This window comes from Osmerus eperlanus, chromosome 2, assembly GCF_963692335.1.
Source record: "Osmerus eperlanus chromosome 2, fOsmEpe2.1, whole genome shotgun sequence".
Lineage (NCBI taxonomy): Eukaryota > Metazoa > Chordata > Actinopteri > Osmeriformes > Osmeridae > Osmerus > Osmerus eperlanus.
This window is the reverse complement of record NC_085019.1, coordinates 2,754,520-2,774,753: the sequence shown is the minus strand read 5'-3', so window position 1 is coordinate 2,774,753 and position 20,234 is coordinate 2,754,520. Positions and strand designations below refer to the sequence as shown.

At 49.2% G+C, this 20,234-nt stretch overlaps 1 protein-coding gene across 9 annotated transcripts; it reads left to right on the top strand.

Annotated features, from left to right (window-relative positions):
• Positions 1 to 272: 272 nt before the first annotated feature.
• On the top strand, positions 273 to 18,325 carry mpp3a (MAGUK p55 scaffold protein 3a). 9 transcript variants are annotated; one of them, XM_062445679.1, is made up of 20 exons: positions 273 to 413; positions 5,643 to 5,700; positions 6,044 to 6,162; positions 6,250 to 6,327; positions 6,677 to 6,757; positions 6,914 to 7,051; positions 7,405 to 7,486; positions 8,462 to 8,547; positions 8,668 to 8,742; positions 8,940 to 9,136; positions 10,242 to 10,306; positions 11,284 to 11,343; positions 12,387 to 12,428; positions 13,837 to 13,902; positions 14,980 to 15,141; positions 15,305 to 15,385; positions 15,507 to 15,600; positions 15,765 to 15,873; positions 16,057 to 16,185; positions 16,286 to 18,325. In XM_062445679.1, exons 2-20 carry the CDS (start codon positions 5,664 to 5,666, stop codon positions 16,463 to 16,465), a joined length of 1,881 nt encoding a protein of 626 aa, XP_062301663.1. In that variant the 5' UTR covers positions 273 to 413; positions 5,643 to 5,663; the 3' UTR covers positions 16,466 to 18,325. The 9 variants fall into 9 exon arrangements, with proteins under 9 accessions (XP_062301663.1, XP_062301679.1, XP_062301655.1 ...); XM_062445695.1 differs by lacking the exon at positions 273 to 413 and adding an exon at positions 549 to 621; XM_062445671.1 differs by lacking the exon at positions 273 to 413 and adding an exon at positions 554 to 657.
• The last annotated feature ends 1,909 nt before the right edge of the window (positions 18,326 to 20,234 follow it).

Genomic DNA, 20,234 nt, shown 5'->3' with positions numbered 1-20,234 from the left:
TCTAATACTGTCCCATCCTCTGATGCTCTTGAAAGCCTTGAACAGAATGAGAGCAAGCAGGGAGACAGAGAGAGAGAGAGAGAGAGAGAGAGACAGAGAGAGAGAGAGAGAGAGAGAAGAGAGAGAGAGAGAGAGAGAGAGAGAGAGAGAGAGAGAGAGAGAGAGAGAGAGAGAGAGAGAGAGAGAGGGGAAGCAGGGGAGGGGAGGGGCTAAGAGGGGAGGGGATATCGAGAGGCAGCAGGGAGCTAGAGAGACAGAAAGAGAGGAGGAGGCGGGGACACTATAGCAGCAGGTTTGCGAGAACGGGAGCTGAACTAGGAATCGGAGCGAAAGAAACGGTTTAGCTACTGTTGGAGGAAAAAAACAAACACTGACAGAAAGAGAGAGAGGGAGCTAGGCTGAGAGAAAGAAAGGTAAGGACATTCTGCTGCATACATGTCACGCATGCCTCCGGTGCTGTCTATTTTCATCCCTGACTGAGGCGTCAGTGTGAGATATGCTCTGTGATGAGGAGGGGTGGTTCCCTGCCTGCCTTTTAACGACAAGCGGGAAAGGCACGGCCCCATGGCACTGCAGCGTGATGCGGAGAGATGGAGGCTGGGAGGGAGGTAGACAGGGGAAGTAAGAATCGAACGGAGCAGGCAGAGGGAACATCCAGTAAGCTAGCCCGGCTGTATGTGTGGCCTGGCTGTACCCTGTCTGAGATGTGTGTCGGTTTGTGTGTGTGTCTGGGAGGCAGGGGATGGGACTGGTGACTCTATCCTGGAGCTGTCAACACATATGTTGTTTTACTGTAAAGGTAATGTAGGATATGGTTAGTGCCCTGGCCACACCTTACCTCTCCAGTGTCGTCTTAGACCTCAGGTAAAACACATTGATGTGGGGAGCTGCAGAATTCTGCTGTGTGTGAAGTGGAAATGTAATTTAGACTGTGAACAGCTCTGTGTAGTTGTGTGTGTGTGAGTGAATGAGACATTGAAAGTTGTTCAAGTATGCATGGTAGTCTACTGTTGGTCAGGGTAGTATAATACCAGCAAATCAGCTTAGTCTGTGTGTTGTTTATGGGTGTACAGTCATGTTGCCGGACAAAACTACATGTGTTTAGCAAATTACAGATCAAGGACAAGCATTTCATCAATCACTGTTACTGTGGGTACAAGGTTGTGATTTCAGTGTGAATCAAGTTGACAGTTGTGGATGGTGTGGCTGTAATAAAATGCCCGATATGCTGGTGTTGACATCAAGTCAGGCTCTCCAGCATTTTGGTCTAATAATTCACTGTCGTTTTTGGGGATAACGCCACAAATGGCAAAATAACAGAGATTCTCTGGGCATAATGGTGATAAAAGTGGAACCGCAACAGATCTGACTGAACTGCATCAGCTGGTGAACAGAACTCCTCGTTTCTGGTCAGTTTGACAAAGCCTAAATGTTACTGGCAGTACTATAGTGACGAATGACTACAGTGTGTTTTCAGATCATGACATTTGGAATTAAATTTTGAAAAGGTTACAAAATAACACATTTAATTTATTGTGATTAATGGCTATTATTGTTACCGCACTAGTATTATAATCAAAGAGAGAGGGAGAGAGAGAGAGAGAGACCGAATGACCTTGGCTGCCTTTGTGCCACTGTGACATCTAGATGAGTGACAGGCTAATAATTATTTTGGACTCAACCATCCATCATGACAAAAGAAGGCGTCTATGTGCAGTCAGTGCAGAGGCCCACCCAGGTGATTAGCTCCATCACATTTGCCTCTCTCCTAGCCACAACGATCAGCCGAATCAAATCTGTAGCTGAAAGCGGGGTAATGTGGAACTCCATAGCTGGTCACTGGAGGTTGTATATTGCTGACCATCACTGTCCTTCATAAAGTCCGATCCTCTGCAAGGCTCCTGACAAGGAACAGGTTAATGAATGGTTCTGTGACTTTGTGTGGGAGGTGGATGGAGACTGAAAGTATGAGTATGTGTTGGGTGGGTGTGTGACTGGATGTATAAAATGAATGACAATGCTACAAAGTTTGCATGTGGGGGCAGTCGTAATCTTTCATTGATGGATGAACCACAACATTGACAGTAATCCATTTATTCCTAATACATGCAACTCTAGTGGTTCACTGGCTGTGCACGCTGAGATCTCATCAGTGTTCCGGGTGATTTGCGTGAGTCCTCAGTTCTCTGTGCATCGTGATTACTTCTAAGCTCCTAAACTACATTTCATCAGACTGAAAGGGAAAACATGGCGCCAAGGTCTATTCTTGGGCCAGCGAAGTTCTGTTTACATGAACAGATGAGCCTGGGATGCTCAGTATAAGGCACTCGGAGCGACGCTATTCACAGACATGTCATCCATGCTTCTGAGTTGTGTTGGTACAGTCTACACGTCCGGTCTTGCAGCTTAATTCTCCCCTGACACCCCCACCCCCACCCCCACCCCACTCCCCACTCCCACACCCACCCACCCCCAACCCACTCCCACACCCACCCACCCCCAACCCACTCCCACACCCACCCTCCCACCCCCACCCCACTCCCCACTCCCACACCCACCCACCCTCCCACCCCCCACCACCCTTCATAACAGCTTAATTCCCCTCCTCCCACAGCCCACCGCCCCCCCTGGGTCCTACTTAGAGGTGCTCCTACATTGCGTCTCTCTCTGATGACCTCATCGTGGCGCTTGGGTACTCGTTCTGCCGATGATGTCAGTGTCCCAGCAGCCTTGAGGAGAGAGTATAATGGATGTGCAGGTGCAAGGCACTGGTGAGCATGGCCTTGTGGTTGCTACAGCATGATGCTCATAGACCGTTCAGCCAGACCCTCACTGCCTCTTTCCTCCCCATTATTTAATTTGGGTGATGTTTGAGATGACGATGAACAGGATAATGGTACTGTATTTGCCTCAGGGAAGACAGTTGTAGCCCATGATCTGTGTGTCTTGTAGCCTGAGGCAATAGACACACACACAAACCTCAAATTACCATGACTTTATCATTATTTTTTCCTGGCCATGGCCTGTTCTCCACTGGCTGCTTTGTTTGTGTGTGTGTGTGTGTGTGTGTCTGTGTGTCTGTGTGTGTGTGTTTGGAGGAGTGGTCGGGATGGTACATTTTGACTTAATGTTTATTTCATTCCAGTATCTTGGCTACATAGGAGGATAGGTGGCATCAGATATATAGTACACTGCCAGCCCAAGTCCTCTCAGTTCACAGCCCAACATCTGTGCTCTGTCACCATACAAGCTGAAACTGTTCAGGCATGGGCACCAGGTCTTTAATAACCTCTGTCTTGGCACATCACACATAACACATTAACATTTCAGTTCCCATTTCTGCTTCCCATCAGCTTTCCATCGGATGTACAAGGTGGAGGAGGGGGACATTTAAAGGGATAGAGACCGAGTGAGTATCAGACACACACACACACAAGTCCTCTCAGTTTGGTCTGAGCCGCATTCAGGTGCTGTCATACTCAGAGATGGCAAAAGTACACGCTTACTTTACTCAAGTAATACTTGTGTTTAAAAAGACTGGTTAAAGTTGAAGTACTGACTACAATTTTTCACTCAAGTTAAAGTTAAGAAGTATGGGCTCTGCTATATACTTGCGTAAAAAGTAGTCATTACTACTACCTGTTTTAGTGTTTTAGTACAAATCTGTAGTAAAAAAATAGTGAAATACCAGATACCGGAACAAATCTACTTAAGTACAGTAATGAAGTATTTGTACTTCATCCCTCCTCATCTCTGATCATATTGGATTATTTCCAAGAAAGCTTTGTTTATATTTTTCTTTATTTCTGTTGGATATGGTGGTGAGCCGTTTCCAGGCCTCCTGCTGTCACCCTGAGGGTACAGGCTTCTGCTTCACTCCTACTCTAACTGGAGAGTCACACAAGTTCCCTCCATTCAGCTCTTCTATTTCCAAGGATCCTTGTTTCATCTCTCTCTCTCTCTCTCTCTCTCTCTCTCTCTCTCTCTCTCTCTCTCTCTCTCTCTCTCTCTCTCTCTCTCTCTCTCTCTCTCTCTCTCTCTCTCTCTCTCAATATCTCTCTATTTCAATATCTCTCTCTCTCAATATCTCTCTATCTCTCAATATCTCTCTCTATTTCAATATCTATCTCTCTCTCAATATCTCTCTATCTATCTCAATATCTCTCTCTCTCTCTCTATTTCTCTCTCTCCATCTCAATCTCTCTCTTTCTCATGTTCGAATGAGGAAAAAAGGTAATTTGTCCCTCCAGCACCATTTCATATGGTTGGCCACCCTCCTCATTCTTTTTAGTCAAGTGGTTGTGATTCAGGCTGGTGGCTGACGCAAACATTCTGTGTCTTGCTTGGGCGAGTCCGGTTCTTTGTGGTCTCACAGTTGGAATTTCCTTCTAAATGACTTTCGACTTGGCATCTGTGAGTGTGCGTTTATATATGTGTGTGTGTATGTGCCTACATATGATTGTCCCTGTGAAATAACCAGATGCTCACTGCCATATTAGTATGCTTAGGAAGTGCAACAGTAAACCGTTTTTTGAAAACATGCCGCACTCTGGCTGGAACTGGATGTGAGTGAGCACTCAACAGCCTTGAAGCATCCCTGGTGAGGTAACACAAGGGGCCCTATGCCACACACTGCCCCCAGCTACCTGGGCCCCGTGGTCAGTATAATACTGGGGTCAGATGGCTGAGCGGTTAGGGAAACGGACTATTAATCAGAAGGTTTCCGGTTTGATTCCTGGCCGTGCCAGATGACGTTGTGTCCTTGGGCAAGGCACTTCGCCCTACTTGCCTCGGGGGGGGATGAAGGGCGCTCTGGATAAAAATGTAGTAATTCTTCTGCTAAAATGACTAAATGTAAATGTGTTTTGCACGTGGGCCAGGGTACCCAGTGAATCCCCAGCCCAGAGGAAGGACCAGAGGTACTCCCCAGCAGGCAGGAAGGAGAGACTAAGGAGTACTGCCGGCGGTATTGATCTGTAGTGCTGGTGTGAGGTTACACTGTCCATTACTCAGGTCTACTGGAGACTTGGAGTTACCTCAGACAGAGAGAAAGAGAGAGAGACAGGGAGAGAGGGAACACCAGGTAGGGTGGCCATGGGATAAATATGATGATGGTCTGATGGGAACTCAGATTGTGCAGACGGAGATTATGGGTGTATCAAATTTTCAGCATTTACCTAAGAGCAAGGAGATGATCGAGCCATTTTTATTCCCCTGACAGTGGATTTTCCCTAATCGGCTTTGCCGTTTACCTTACATACATCCTGTTGTGGTCAGCCATTGAGGGAATGTCTCTTAAGGGGGCTTGTCATGGTGTTGCAGCAGCAGAAAGAGAGACAGACTTTAATGGATGGCCTTGTATTGTTGTTGTTAGTGAAGAGGCAGAGCAGAAAGCAACAATTCAGCAAACACAGAGCCTGGTGCCTTGCAGCACACCAGGAGTGGGCCGGGGGCACGTCACTGTGATGAATTGGAGTCTCATTGAATGTGTGTTGTGCTATCGTAACATCTACATCTCGCCAACACACACACACACACACGCACACACAAGCCCAATACTGAAGCTACTGCGTGAGAGGGTCCGTGGAGAAGTCCAGAATGTAAACGTGTCCGTCTCTGTTTTGTTTCCCTCTCTCCCCCAGGATTCTCTTCCTCGCTGACCCATGAAAGAAGCCATGCCTGTGCTCTCAGCAGGCGGGGGTACCGGAATTTACTCTCATAATTCGCACAAACACATACAGTACAGTCAACGTTGTCAGACGACATACTAACAGACGCATGCAGCAGTTTAGGTTGTCAGACATGTTTAGATGGTATAAATAAGGGATTACAGCCCCGCTTCCTCCTTTCCTTTCCTCTCCTCACGCACTCGCCTCTCTTTCCGTCACTCCATGTTCTTTTTCCCTGTGTCTCCTCACTTCCTCTCCTACTCTCCCACTCCCCTTATCCTCCTCTCCTCCTTCTCCCTCTCCCCCCTCCTCCCCTGTTTTCTTCTGCTCCTCCCCTCCTCCACCCATCCCTCTGTCCTCCTCTCCGTCCACAGGGCTCCATGAGACGCTGGCCCTGTTGACCTCCCAACTGCGTCCCGATGCCAACCACAAGGAGGACATGGCGTTCCTCCAGGACGTCTTCAGCGAGAAGAGCTTGGGCTACCTCATGAAGGTGAGCACTGAGGGAGACGTCGTGGCAGCGGACGTACGTATGACAGGTTCTGAAGAACTGCTGTGAACTCCCGTCTTTATGTCGCAGATCCACGAGAAGCTGAGACAGTATGAGAGACAGAGCCCCACTCCTGTCCTACACAGCGCCGCTTCTCTGGCAGAGGATGTAAGTTTGGCTAACTTCACACACACACACAGTTTTGTAAGCTCCTGAAGGGTCAGTCCCAGCAGGTCACAAGAGAGAACCGTTGCAGGTACGCGGAGCTGGGGTGTAATTTGCTATAGTCAGAAAGTGCAAACTCATCCAAACACTCACCGAATGAGATTCCACTTCCTGCTTCACCTCACGCCAGTTAGCAGGGGGGAAAAATGCTGACCAACACTTTTGGCTACTTATTTCTTCCCTGTGTGAACGTGTGTGTAGGACTGTGACTGTGCCAGTGTAACATTTAGTGTATGCACAAACTCAAGTTTCCATCTGGTAGAGGTCTGATCTCAGGCTGTGTGATTGCCAGGTGGCCGAGGAACTGCAGAGTGGGCCAATGAGCGTCGAGGAGAAGGAGCTCATGCAGCTGTTGACTTCACCTCATCTGAAGGTAAACAACAACACTTTCTAGACCAAGGTTGTCATGCGGAGCTGAATAGGCTCACCCTTTGAGAGTTGAGTATTTTCCCTCCAGTGAATTCAGCCTGGGGTCAGGGGTCAGGGGGTCAGGGTGTATTCTCACCCTCTGAGTGCTGTGTCTTTCCAGGCGGTTCTGTCAGTCCATGACACGGTGGCCCAGAAGAACTTCGACCCTGTGTTGCCTCCGCTGCCTGATGACTTTGAGGATGAGCTGGAGGAGGAGTCGGTGAAGATCGTCCGCCTGGTGAAGAACAAGGAGCCTCTGGTGAGCCGGGAGGGAAGCTCTAGAATCACGGGACGAGGAGGGAAATACAAACATGGAAGGATGTGTGACGTATTTGGGGGTCAGATGGCTGAGCGGTTAGGGAATCGGGCTATTAATCAGAAGGTTGCCGGTTCAGTGCCAAAATGACGTTGTGTCCTTGGGCAAGGCACTTCACCCTACTTGCCTCGGGGGAATGTCCCTGTACTTACTGTAAGTCGCTCTGGATAAGAGCGTCTGTTAAATGACTAAATGTAAAAATGTAAAATGTATTTCTCTCTCTTTCTCTCTCTCTCTCTTTCTCTCTCTCTCTCTCTCTCTCTCTCTGTCCCTCTTTATATTTCTCTCCTGTCCAGGGGGCCACAATCAGGAGGGATGAGACCACAGGATCTGTGATCGTGGCTCGCATCATGAGGGGAGGGGCCGCAGACAGGAGTGGTGAGTGTACCGTCTGTCTGTCTGTCTGTCTGTGTCTCTGTCTGTCTTCCTGTCTGTCTGACACATCTATGACATACACGATACCTGAGAGGATAAAGAAGCCAGAGAAGAAGTGGATACTCAGGGGAAGATGAACGCCCGGCATGGCAGACAGACAGACTGATCTGTGCAGTTAGCTAGCTTCTGTTTGAGAGCTGACGTCTCCCGGGAGCCAATCACACTTCACACAGACTCAGGAAGGAGCTGACCACGGACGTTGCCATGGTGATAGCGGCTGCACAGAGGGAGGCAGCTGTGTGTGGGTCTGACACATGAGGAGGAGGGGGGAATGTAGATCCGAACCTATAACTGCTTATGGATATTAATGATTAATGACTTCCAATGATTTGTTGTTGTCTTGCTAGCATGTGTCCAATGGATATCTGAGCTATAGAAAAAAAAAGAATGAGCGTGTCCCTGAAAATATTCTTTTTTTTTTTTTTTTTTACAGAGGCTTGGCCTATGAGTGTTTTTGTGTGCCTGTGTGTGTGCTTGTGTGTGCGTGCTTGTGTGTGTGTGTGCGTGCTTGTGTGTGTGTGTGCGTGCTTGTGTGTGTGTTTGCGTGCTTATGTGTGCGTGCTTGTGTGTGTGCGTGCTTGTGTGTGCGTGCTTGTGTGTGCGTGCTTGTGTGTGCTTGTGTGTATGTGTGTGAGTGCCAGGTCGATGCTGTTTCAGTACACGCTGGTCTCATGGTGTCTCTCTCTCCCTGTCTCCCTCTCCAGATCATAGTGCTGAGAGGCTTCGATTCCCTCGCTCCGTTTATTCAGATTTCATTGTTATGATCCCTCCCTCCCCCTCCCACTCCTCCACCCCCCCCCCCCCTCCCAGCGTGGCTCCTGACTACACATCGCTGACACAGCCCTCTGCTGCTCCGCACCACCCGGCAGTGCCGAACATGAGTATTGATCTGAGCTGTGTGTCTGTGGGTGGGTGCAGGTCTGGTCCACGTGGGAGATGAGCTCCGGGAGGTGAACGGCATCTCCATCATCCACAAGAGGCCGGACGAGATCAGCCAGCTGCTGGTGAGACCACTGGGTCACGTGACACGTCGACCCTGCCGTACAGCATGACCCTGGTCATGCAGCGTTGGGAGTTTGGTGCTCGCTGTTGACTCTGTCTCCCCCTGTGTGCTCGTGCTGCAGTCCCAGTCCCAGGGCTCCATCACGCTGAAGATCATCCCCGCCATTAAAGAGGAGGACCGTCTGAGAGAGAGCAAGGTGAGCGTCACGACCCGGCGAGCACAGCTGCTCTGACGGGGAGGAGAGTCCGAACACAGAGCTCCCTGCTCCTGGTCTTGGGGCTCTGACACTGGACGGTATGTGGTTCTGGTCACCCCTCCTGTGTATCTCCTGTACCAACCCGTGGTGATTTCCTGGTGGTGTGTGTGTCCGTGTGTGTGTGTTTGGCCTCTCAGGTGTACATGAGGGCCCTGTTTGACTACATTCCCTTGGAGGACAAGGCCACGCCCTGCCAGGAGGCGGGGCTTCCCTTCAAGCGAGGGGACATCCTGCAGGTGGTCACCCAGGACGACCCCACGTGGTGGCAGGCCAAGAGGGTGGGCGACAGTAACCTCCGCGCGGGCCTCATCCCCTCCAAACACTTCCAGGAGAGGTGAGACAGGGCCACACATTGCCAGATCACAAACTAACCATGATGGTGCTCTCCAGTTAGGGGAGAAATAGAAATGGTACGTTCTTGTCAGAGAGGTTTAACCTATGAACATGGGAGGAGTCTTCGTTCTGAGCATTCAGTAATGATCTCTCTATAAGCAGCGATTCCCAACCTGTGGGCCGCGGCCCACTAGTGGCCCATTAGGGTAATGCAGAACGGATTTGAGCAGTAGGCTAAAGTTAGCTAGGCTAGCAAGCTAACTATTTTTACGTTTAATTTTGCCGTGAAAGCGAACTGTACGGCTCCCGTGGTGTTGTTAAACATAAACACGAATTACGTGAACGGATGTGTCGGGGGGCCGCAAAAATATTTGAGCTTTGCAAGTGGGCCGCAAAGTGGAAAAGGTTGAGAATGGCTGCTCTATATGTACTATAGAGTGCATATCGATAGATCCAGAGAAAAAATACGAATTCTAACCCTTGTGATAAGATAGTAGATATGGTTCCTGCTCTGTAACAGCTAACTGTGTGGGCTTGCTGGCTCGTGAAAACAGAAGCAGATATTTCTGTGAAGCACACTGTCTACCATCTCATCCATATTTATGTGCTCCGCACAAAATGTTCAGATTTTTTTTCCTTCTGAAGATGTTTTTAGATCAAGCATCCTCTTGAAGCATGCATGGATCTAAACATAGGTATGAATGGGAACCATTCAGTGTGTCCGTGTCATCACACTGTGGAGTTTTCTGTGAAGGGCAATCCCTGCCACTGCCCTGTGCCAACTTGATACAGGTCCAGCCCCTCCCACTAGCCTCGTCTTTGAACTTGGTTGGAGGTGAGGGTCAGTTAGATATTGGGGGGGGGGGGGGCCTGGATTAATCATGGAGCCAGTGTGCCACACAGAGAGGGAATATGGCTGTGGGTTTAATCTTCCCCAACCCCTGACATCAGCCAGGGTCAGGGTGTGCTCTGCACTATCTCATGTCCTAATCTGTTCTGTCTGCCTCTCTCTGCCCCATCTTTTGCTACTTTTCTCGCTTCATCTATCCAACGCTGTCACCACGTTCCTCTACTCTCCCTCTCTCCTCTTGTGTTCGTTCTTCTAGACGACTGGCCTACAGGATCAAAATGGGCACGCTTCCGAACCCCAAATCCCCTAAAACGCCCGTCTGTAAGTGTCCTTCTGTCGTCCTCTCTGCTTCTCAGTGTCGTGTCTCGTCCTGCCCGCTGACACGGAGGCTCTGTGCTTCTCTGTGAGCGAGGGCCAGTGTTATTCCTTTAATTTGTCAATGTGATATCATCACGTCAGCACGAGATGGATACGGCTGTTTATATCGACTCTTAGTTACTTTTTCCGCCGGTCTTTGGTTTTCTCTGCGGCATCCAAAGTCTGTGCACCAAAAACAGTACAAATACATTTAAAAAGAAGAGAGTTAGAGAGAGCGGGAGAGAGAGATAGGGACTGAGGGGGAAGGGAGTGAGGGTACAGGATCACATCCAGTCCATCTGGCCAGTGAGCACAGTCTACCACAGGAGCTAGGAACAGGCCAGGGCTACAGTATAAGTGACCCCCAGCTCCCTGGCTGTCGGCAGGCAGGGACGGGTTTGCTGGCGTTACCCAGGCCACGGTTGGAGAAGTGGCCATGCAGGTGAGAGGCTAATGCAAGCGGTGGCGCTTCGTGGTCGGTAATCTGCAGGAGATCCGATTAGGACTGAGCCACAGGGAGACAACAAGGGCTTAGCAATATGTCAGCCTGCCTTGCCTCCACTCTGCCATGGAGGACCATGTCCGTGGGGGCTCTCTCTCTCTCTCTCTCTCTCTCTCTCTCTCTCTCTCTCTCTCTCTCTCTCTCTCTCTCTCGCTCTCTCTCTCTCTCTCTCTCTTTCTCTCTCTCTCCGGTCGCTCGCTCTCCTTGCCTCTCCCTTTGATTAAATCCCCCGGCTGCTCGAGCCGCTGTTTTAATGTGGGTCACCCCCTCGACCCCTCGTCGACGTCACACACGAGAGGCAGAGACCTTTTGTGCGCCTTTCGTGATCTGTTGTGCTTGTTGTCGTGAGAGTTGTGTAGAGTGAATCTCCAGTTATGCCTCTGAAAGTGTACCCATGTCGTCTCCCATATTCAGAACATTTTGTAACTCTTTTGCCAAGGTGTCTCTTCTCTATCCTCTCCCTCACTGCCTATGTCAGATGACCAGGGATGTGACAAAGGTGGGTACATTTGACTATGTCTGTCTGTCTGTCTGTATTTACATGTACTGTATACATACCTCTATTTCTCTTTGCATCTCTGGAAATGTGAGAAGAGGAGGGTTACTGTCTGCCTGCCTGCAGGGTGTGTGTGTGTGTGTGTGTGTGTGTGTGTGTTGCATGGGAGGAGCAGCCCTCCAGGGACTGATGCTTCTCTCAGTTAAAAATCCTCTCCTCCTGCTGTCGGCCTACGAGACCAGAATAGAGATTCCCCGGGTAGCAGGTTGTGTGTGTGTGTATGAATGTGAATATGAGTGTGTGTGTGCGTGCGTACACTGTCAGGCTAGGCAGGCAGAGCAGAGCAGTGCCCTACAAGCTGTTAAAGATAACAGTGGCCCAACCTCTTATCTCTTGAACTCTCTCACCTGTCCTATATTCCATCTTCCTCTGCCTGCTGTCGTTTCTCTGCTCTTTGTTTCAACTTTCCTCACACGTCTCCGAAGATGTCCGTTATCTGAAACATTGAAATGTTTGTGTGTCGTGTTGGATCAGTACTATTTGTTCTGCTCGGGTGTTTCGTGAAGCTGTATCAAAGCAAGGCCGGGCTTGGAGAATGTGTCCGTGTGGCCAAATAACTTTCACAATCAGCTGCTTCCAGGGGAGCTCCTCTCTGTTCCTCTCCTCTCTCCCCCCCTCTCTCTTCCTTTATCTGCCTTCTCTCCTCTCCTTTCCCCCCCCCCCCCATCTGCTCTCCTCCTGCCCCGTGGGAGCCTGGGAGGGCTCCGTGTCTGGCTCTCTCTGTGGAGTCAGATCGGTCCGTCACGGCTGTCACTGTGGGCTCCGAGGGCCTGCTAAAACCTCCCCTTGCTGCCAACCCTTCCGCCCACCCCTCCGCCCTCTGCCCCGCTGCCTGTCCATCAGCCTGTCCGCCCTGCCTGTCCACCCCTGTTACCCCTGCTCTGCTCCGGAGCCACAGCAGCCCACCTCTCTCCGTGCCCTCATCCCTTCCCCCAGGTCTCTTACCCTGTGCTCACCCCCTGTTCTCCCTGCTTGCCCCCCTACAGAGGACTGTGACTGTGAGGGCTATTTCAATGGACAGTACATAGGTGAGAGTGTGCACGTCTTTCTCCGCCTCCCCTCCCTCTCTGCTGCCTGTCTGTCTGTCCGTTAAGGCCTTGCTGTCTGGCTGTCCGGCTGTCTGGCTGTCTGGCTGTCCGGCTGGTTGGCTGACTGGCTGTCTGGCTGTCCGGCTGTCTGGCTGTCCGGCTGGTTGGCTGACTGGCTGGCCGCTTCAGCTTGTGTAGTCTGTGGCTGCCCTGAAGATGGAGGGGGGAGACTGGTCGAGAGGGGGAGATGGATCTGTGTCCGGGGCAGCCACGGTGTCACTGGGAAACACCAAATCAAATCAAAAATCCAATCCAAATGTATTTGTGTAGCCCTCTTTACACGCAAGCATGTCACAGAGGGCTTCACATACGCCCATAGAACTGCCCCTCAACCAACCTAAACCCTCAAGGCCACAGCCCACCAGTCGGTTCTGTCACTGTATTTAACATCCCTGTCATTTGACGCACTAACAGGAGTTAGGGAGAGGGAGGTCTCTCACTTTCTGGAGGTGTTGGTAACAGATCTGGTTCATGAGAGACTTGTTACATAATTAACAACAACTGGGAATGATAGCGTAGCATAAAACTGCGAGGAGGAGAAGACGATGGCAGATTATGTAGTGTAAGTACACCCTGACATACCAGATTAAAGAAGACCTTGCTGTGCCAGATTAAACCACGTAAAGAAGACGCTTGAGGCGTTACACATCTCATGACAATCATCCCAAAGAAACCATAGCGACTAAGAGAACTGTTGCATTGCTTATCAGATTCATAGGTGCTAAAACCGAATGAGGTTCCACTAGGAAGTCATATTTACATACTTGATAACAGCGGCCAGGAAGACTCCACCTCCCCCAACCTGCCCTCCCACTGACCCCTGCTGCCTCCTCCCCCCATCCCTCTCTGTTCCCCTGCCCTCCAGTGACCCTACCCCACTTCTCAGGGGCTTTTGGACTGATAAGCAGAACAAGGGGGATCCAAACACAGCTGACAGTCTAAGAGCGCCCTCTGAAGGACAAACCCACATTTTTTTTTTATATAAATAAAAAATATTTGTTTGCATGTTTCTAAGCCGCATTGGTAAGTCATCGCGAATGTATGAAATGTGAACTTTAAAATAAAAAGATATTTGACGCATTTGAACCACCTCAAGTAAGCAGTGTTTGGATTCTCCCTAACCTGCCTATCTGCCCCCCCTCCCTCCCTGCCTCCCCCCAGCCCCCCCTCCCTCCAACTCCCCGCCCTGCTGCTCTGGCTGCACCCCCCCCCCAACCCCCCCACCCCCCACGAGACCCCTGCTGCGTTGGACGCATTGCACACTCAACCAGGCACGTTTCCTGCTCGTTCGCCCTGTGTGGAGGCGTGAGGGGCGCTGGGTTGTGTGATGCTCTAACGCCAGTTATAGTCTCTCCTAAGTGTAAAGCAGGGGCGCCCTCCTGTGGCCAGGTGTTTTCCTGGGAATTTTATTCAGGTACTGTTCCCCCGGCTTGTTCCCTTCCGATATCACAGCAGGGGCACGGGCAAGCCTGGGCCTGACACACACACACACACACTGTGATCTCCAGGGCCAGGCTGCCCCACCCCTCCTGGATCACTCATGTGTCAGCTGCATGCCTTGACGATACAGCTCAGCGCGCTGTCTCTCCACTAGGAATGACTGCACTAACACGCCTGTGTCCAGACTGCCGAGCAGGGCTGGTATCCTAGTTCATGATGAGAGAGGCAGACCAGAGTGTGCTTGGTGTCTGCTTCCCTGCTTGGTCCTAGGACATGCCATGTTTTCTCATCTGGTTAAATGGTGTTGGCTGAAGGTCCTGTTCGGATGCAAGATCCATGTGCTCAGGGTTTGTTAGTCACATGCTCTCCAGGAGCACATTGAGCAACCTCAGCACATTTCTCACAGTTGCCTGGCAAGCGCATCTGTGCCAGAGATGAGTTACGATCAAGTGTGCTAAGCTGTGCATTGTTTGCTGTTCAATATTGATAGGTCACGTTGTCTGTTGGATTCCAGGGCTCACGCAATTCACTGGGGCTTAATGCATGATTATTAAAGTTACTGCAAAAAGAACATTGAACAGTATTAAACAGAAAAGGGCTTTAGATGTTTTGTTTGATGTGCATGATTATTTGCCACTGATAAGATGTCTTTCAATGTTTGTTTTACACACTGATTGTTGCTGGCAGGAAAACCTTTCTGTAAATGTGGATAACATGGCATGAATAAATAGGAACAAAATAGTGCTGTATGTTGGATGTAATGTTGTCAGGACACTTATATGTATGATACATTCTATAGTATGATACATTCTCTCTGTGAACTCTGTCTCTCTCTTCCTGTCTCCACCTCCCACCCCCCATCATCACCCCCATACTCTCTGTCTCTCTCTCTCTCTTTCTCCCCTTCTCCACCTCCTGGCCCTCCCTTTCCTCCCCACCCACCCACCCCACCATCGCCCTCCCTCTCCCTCTCTGCCCACCCCACCCTCACCCTCCCTCTCCCTCTCTGCCCACCCTTGGCCTCCCTTTCTCTCCACCACTCCCTCTGTAGCTGGTCTCAGGAGAAGTTTCCGGTTGAGCCGTAAGGACCGTCCGGGTTCCTCCGGTGAAGCCAATGCCTCTGATCCCGGAGACTCAGAGTTTCTGACCTATGAGGAAGTGACCCGGTACCAGCAACGGCCCAATGAGAGACCTCGTCTTGTGGTGCTGATCGGTAAGACTTTTAGATTCAGTGAGGCAACCGTTTGACGTTTTCCCTACAATTCCCTGTCACTTTCACACCATTTATTTATTTTGTTCTTTCTGAAAATATTGTCAAATATTAACAGCTCTCCCTTTCTCTCGCTGCCACACACACACACACACACACGTGACAGGTTCTCTCGGGGCTCGCATCAACGAGCTGAAACAGAAGGTGATAGCTGAGAACCCACATCGCTACGCCGTGGCAGTACCACGTGAGTCCCTCTCCTCCTCCCCACAACTCCGCTCCAGCCCCCCTCCCCCCCCCCCCTCAGCCCCCCCCCGTCAGCCCCCCCCCCCCCACGTCTCACCTCCTCCCTGCCTCTCCCTCCTCAGATACCACTCGTCCCAAGAAGCTGCACGAGAAGGAGGGGGTGGAGTACCACTTTGTCACCAAGCAGTTGTTCGACACCGACGCTCAGAACAACAAGTGAGTTTTCGTCGTTTGGGTCGATGTGTTCTTCATCCGTCCGACGCGATCATCCGACGCAATCATCCGACGCGCCGTACAGATGATCTATAGCTGGTCTGGTGTACGTGGGTGTAGCACAGTGTGTCGTGTTAATCACTGCTGGGTGTCTCCTGTGTCTCCAGGTTCATAGAGCACGGAGAGTACAAGGACAATCAATACGGCACTAGTATAGAGGCCATCCGATCAGTCCAGGCCAAGAACAAGATGTGTCTGGTGGACGTGCAGCCTGAGGTAGGCCCGACACAGGCTGTCACTTCTGCTCCACATCCACCCTTCCTGTGGCAGGCGTCCTATGGCGCTCAGTCACAACAATTAGCTGTAACTGTTAGCGCGCTTGTAATCAGATGGGATTTGTGCGTGTTGTGTGTGTGTGTATCTCACGGTTCTGTGGCGTCGTTGCCTTGACCCGTCCAGGCTCTGCGGACGCTGCGGACAGCTGAGTTCAAGCCCTACGTGATCTTCGTCAAGCCTCGCGTCCCCGAGAGCAGACGGCGCCGCAGCGCTGCCACCTCGCCCACAGGGGGCGAGCATGGCCGTGTCACGGTGAGGATGGCTGCGCACAGAAATGGGCTAGCTTTCAGCTCGTCAGACAGAGACGCCTCAGACTAAATATAGACCCTCTCTCTCTCTCTCTCTATCTCAGGATGAGGACCTCCAGGAGATGCGTCAGTCAGCCATCCAGATCGACCAGCAGTATGGTCATCTGGTGGACCGGGTCCTTATCAAGGAGGACACGGCCAGCGCCTGTGGGGAACTGCGCGGCGTTCTGGAGAGGTTGGAGCGGGACACCTTCTGGGTGCCCCTCAACTGGGTGCGAACCTAACTCCCTCCCTCTGTCACCCTCTTGAGTGGGGGGGTCCCAGTCCCCTCTCCTGCCCCGCCAGTCCCCTCCTGATCATCTCTCCTGGCCCCCTGGGGGGGGGGGGGGGGCAGTTTTGCGGGTTACTGTACTGTGCTGCCCTCCTGTGGACTGATGCAAGGCCAGGCCAGGCACACACACACCGGGACAGAGAGAGGACATGAAGCTCAAAGCCCTGTTTAGCATCTCTGTTTGGGTTATCACTGGAAAGGACCGCAGATCGTCGATGATCGTGACAGAATGCCCCTTATCGTGTCATTTATTTCTAAAAGTATATATTTATTTGACGCTGTTTCATTTGGTTTCGACAGGGAAGAGGGTGTCTCTGAACTGACAACGTTGTCAGTCGAATATGTAATGACATTACATTTCATGTAATGGCTATCATTTCCTCCTGCTACTTAGGTCTGTTAGAGAAAGGTTATCCTGTCAGAAATCAGTCTGCTGTTGGAGAGCCATCCAAAGTATTCTCCCCGTTCAGTACTTGAATGTGAACGATTAACCATACAGTTCTTCCTCCCTCATTTGGTCTGCCCATGTAGGCAAGCTGCTGTACCAACAAAACAATACTCACATTCTTGAAGACAAGGATATATTACTATCATTTAAAGACATTTCTGTCATGCAAATATGTTACTGTCATGCAAAGATGTTACAGTAAGGCAAATCCATCTGCTTCCATTACAAACAGTTACTAGTAATACATCAAGTTGAACCTCATATAGATGTCATGTACAGTAATGTTGAATGTTAGGTTGTATAGTATTACCAAGTTTTCTCTGTTCACTTCCTTAATGGTTTGGTGTGTTTTTTAAAGTAGGAACTGCACGACAGGTGGTTATATAATCTGTGATGTATATTTAAATACAGATCCTTCTGTGCCAATGAATGATCTCTGTCACCACATCAACGCAACCTGTTTATCTTTGATTCCTATAGTAGCTAATCCTGACAACCTGTTTACCTTTGATTCCTAGCTAATTCTGACAAGCTGTTTACCTTTGATTCCTAGCTAATCCTGACAATGTGTCTATTACTTCGATTCTGGGACTGAAAACTGTCTGTGTGATGTCATACCTGGATGTACGCACACAAACACTGCCTACTCTAAACGTGTTAAGCACCGTGTGTAAATAGTAATGGCTCAGACACAGTTCATACTGTATCAAACCCAGTTAAGGGTGTATGAAACAGCTATGTGTGAGTTTGTGTTTGGTAGAGGGAAAGTTCTCTGTGGTCTGTGAAGAGCAAGGGCCGTGTTTTATCGGTCTGTAGGAGTTAAGATGCTGCCGGACGTGACATTGACATTTCTAGCGAGAGGAGACTTGCTGATTTGGATTCTGTCTTGTTGTGAATGCAGCTGTGCAGTGTCACATCGGAACCCAGTGGACTGTGCAGCACAGGTGGAACGTCTGTGGAACGTCTAGTACTCCCATAAGGAAATGGGGAACCATGAGAATGTCTCTGTTAAATCTTTTTGATTGCTACAAATAATGGTACCAGGTATGAGTGCATAACCATACCTTCTGTACAACTATAACTTGTGCGTGTGTAGGCCTACAACGTGTTGTTACTGTACGTGTGTGTGCTGTTTTACCAACACCATGTGAGCTATCCCAGGGTACCTTCCAGAAGCTCCTTGTCTCTTCCACCATGCTACCGTATGTCCTCCAGACATGCGACTGTACTCCTGTAAAGATCCTATAAAGGCCAGAATGTTGAGTTGGTGACATGTAAAAAGTGCCAATAGTAAAATCCGATCTATCTAGTGTGGTGTTTTGTTTTCTTGTTTTAGTATAATAACTGCTTCTTTCGTCCATGTGTAAAAAACATTTTCACCCCCCTAATTAAGACTTGGACTCCCCCAAAAGAGGTAAAAACAACAGGTCGGGGGGGTCAATGCATTTATATATCGTTCTTACCTGTAATCGTAAATATGACTTTAGGCCCTGGAGAAGAAGCTGACCCCCCCCGATTATCCTTGTATAATTCGCACTCTGTTTCTAACCAAACTAAACTAAAGAGAATCTTCCTGAGATTAACAAGTGTTTGGCGGAGAGGAAAGAGACGATATTTATGAAACTGTGAAGGTGAAGTCCCACATCTCACATGACCACAATGTAACTTTTAAGTTAAAATAAACAATTTAACATTTTGATTTGAACCCAGGCTGTTGCGGTACTGCACCAGCATGTCTGAAAGAGCACGCACACTAACCCAGTGAGTTAACAGGGAGCCCTGCTTTCTTCTGGTTTTCTGACACCCCAACTCTGCAGGTTGTTACAAGTAGATAGTTCAATGTCAAATTGAGAGGAGATTGTTATGATCCCTGATAGCTCAGTGGTTAAGGATGTGGGCATACTGTGAGAGGGGTCTTGTGTTCAAATCTGGCTGAAGGATCTTCTTACAGCTCAATTTTTGCTCTTGGACTTAATAAAACTCGCCCCAAAAAAAAGATAAAAGGTACATTTCTTTTTAGACTCTTGGTTGAGCCTTTCCTGGTGGTACAGTTGGGAGAGGGGATCTGGACAGTCGGGGAGTGCGCTGCGGTTACAGGGATCTGGGCCCATGGATGTGTTTGGCACTACGCTCTGTGCTGGTTTTGAACCCAGGTCGTTATAGTGAAGGCCCTTGTTCTCAACCCACTACACCACTAGCTAGAGCTAATAATCTCCCCCTTAACACCAGGCAATACTAGTAGAGCTAATCATAATCTCCCCCTCCACACCAGGCAATACTAGTAGAGCTAATCATCTATCATGCAATTAAAACTCACGGAGCATACAGTGCCTTTGGAGACTTCTGCCGGCGAAGACAGTTAGAAAGGGCAGCAGTATTTTTGTATAATTAGAGGAGGCTCCATTGGGCGACGCAAGGACTAAAGACAGGTGATGATACAAACTCACTGACATTTACACACAAACTGCAAAAACATACAATACTTGGTGCCAAGGAGGTGTGCAGTGCACACGTTAAACACACCCAACTACAAGTGGACAAAAACACAACAGTGTGGAATAGACCCACAGTACGATAATCATTAAGGTGAAACATCATTCTTAGATGAATAATGCATCTTTAATAAACACCATCAATTAAAATATTAAATTGTCTGTTTAATGGACGATGTCAGGCTTTTCTTCTGTACTTGATTTGTTTTGCCGTAAAAGTGAAAGGTTAAGCTATGCTAATGAGGATGCAATACTAGCCAAAACAGAGAAAATAAACCGATTACATTTCACACTGTGTCGAAAAACATTAACACTGAAATATTTCCTTCTTTCTACCATTAACTATCGATAATGGATCATTTATTTGCAAAGTAAGTCATCTAAAACAATGTGTCAAGGAGCTACAATTTATAATACTTTATTAGACAATCACGTTATAACTGAACTAAACTACGTTTTTACAAACGCATGACCATGATGGATGGTCATGCTAACCCCTTTGGTAATTTATCCCAAAACACACATGCTAACCCCTTTGGTCATTTATCCCAAAACACACATGCTAACCCCTTTGATCATTTCATCCAAAACACACATGCTAACCCCTTTGATCATTTCATCCAAAACACACATGCTAACCCCTTTGGTCATTTATCCCAAAACACACATACTAATGCCTTTGGTCATTTATCCCAAAACACACATGCTAACCCCTTTGGTCATTTATCCCAAAACACACATGCTAACCCCTTTGGTCATTTATCCCAAAACACACATGCTAA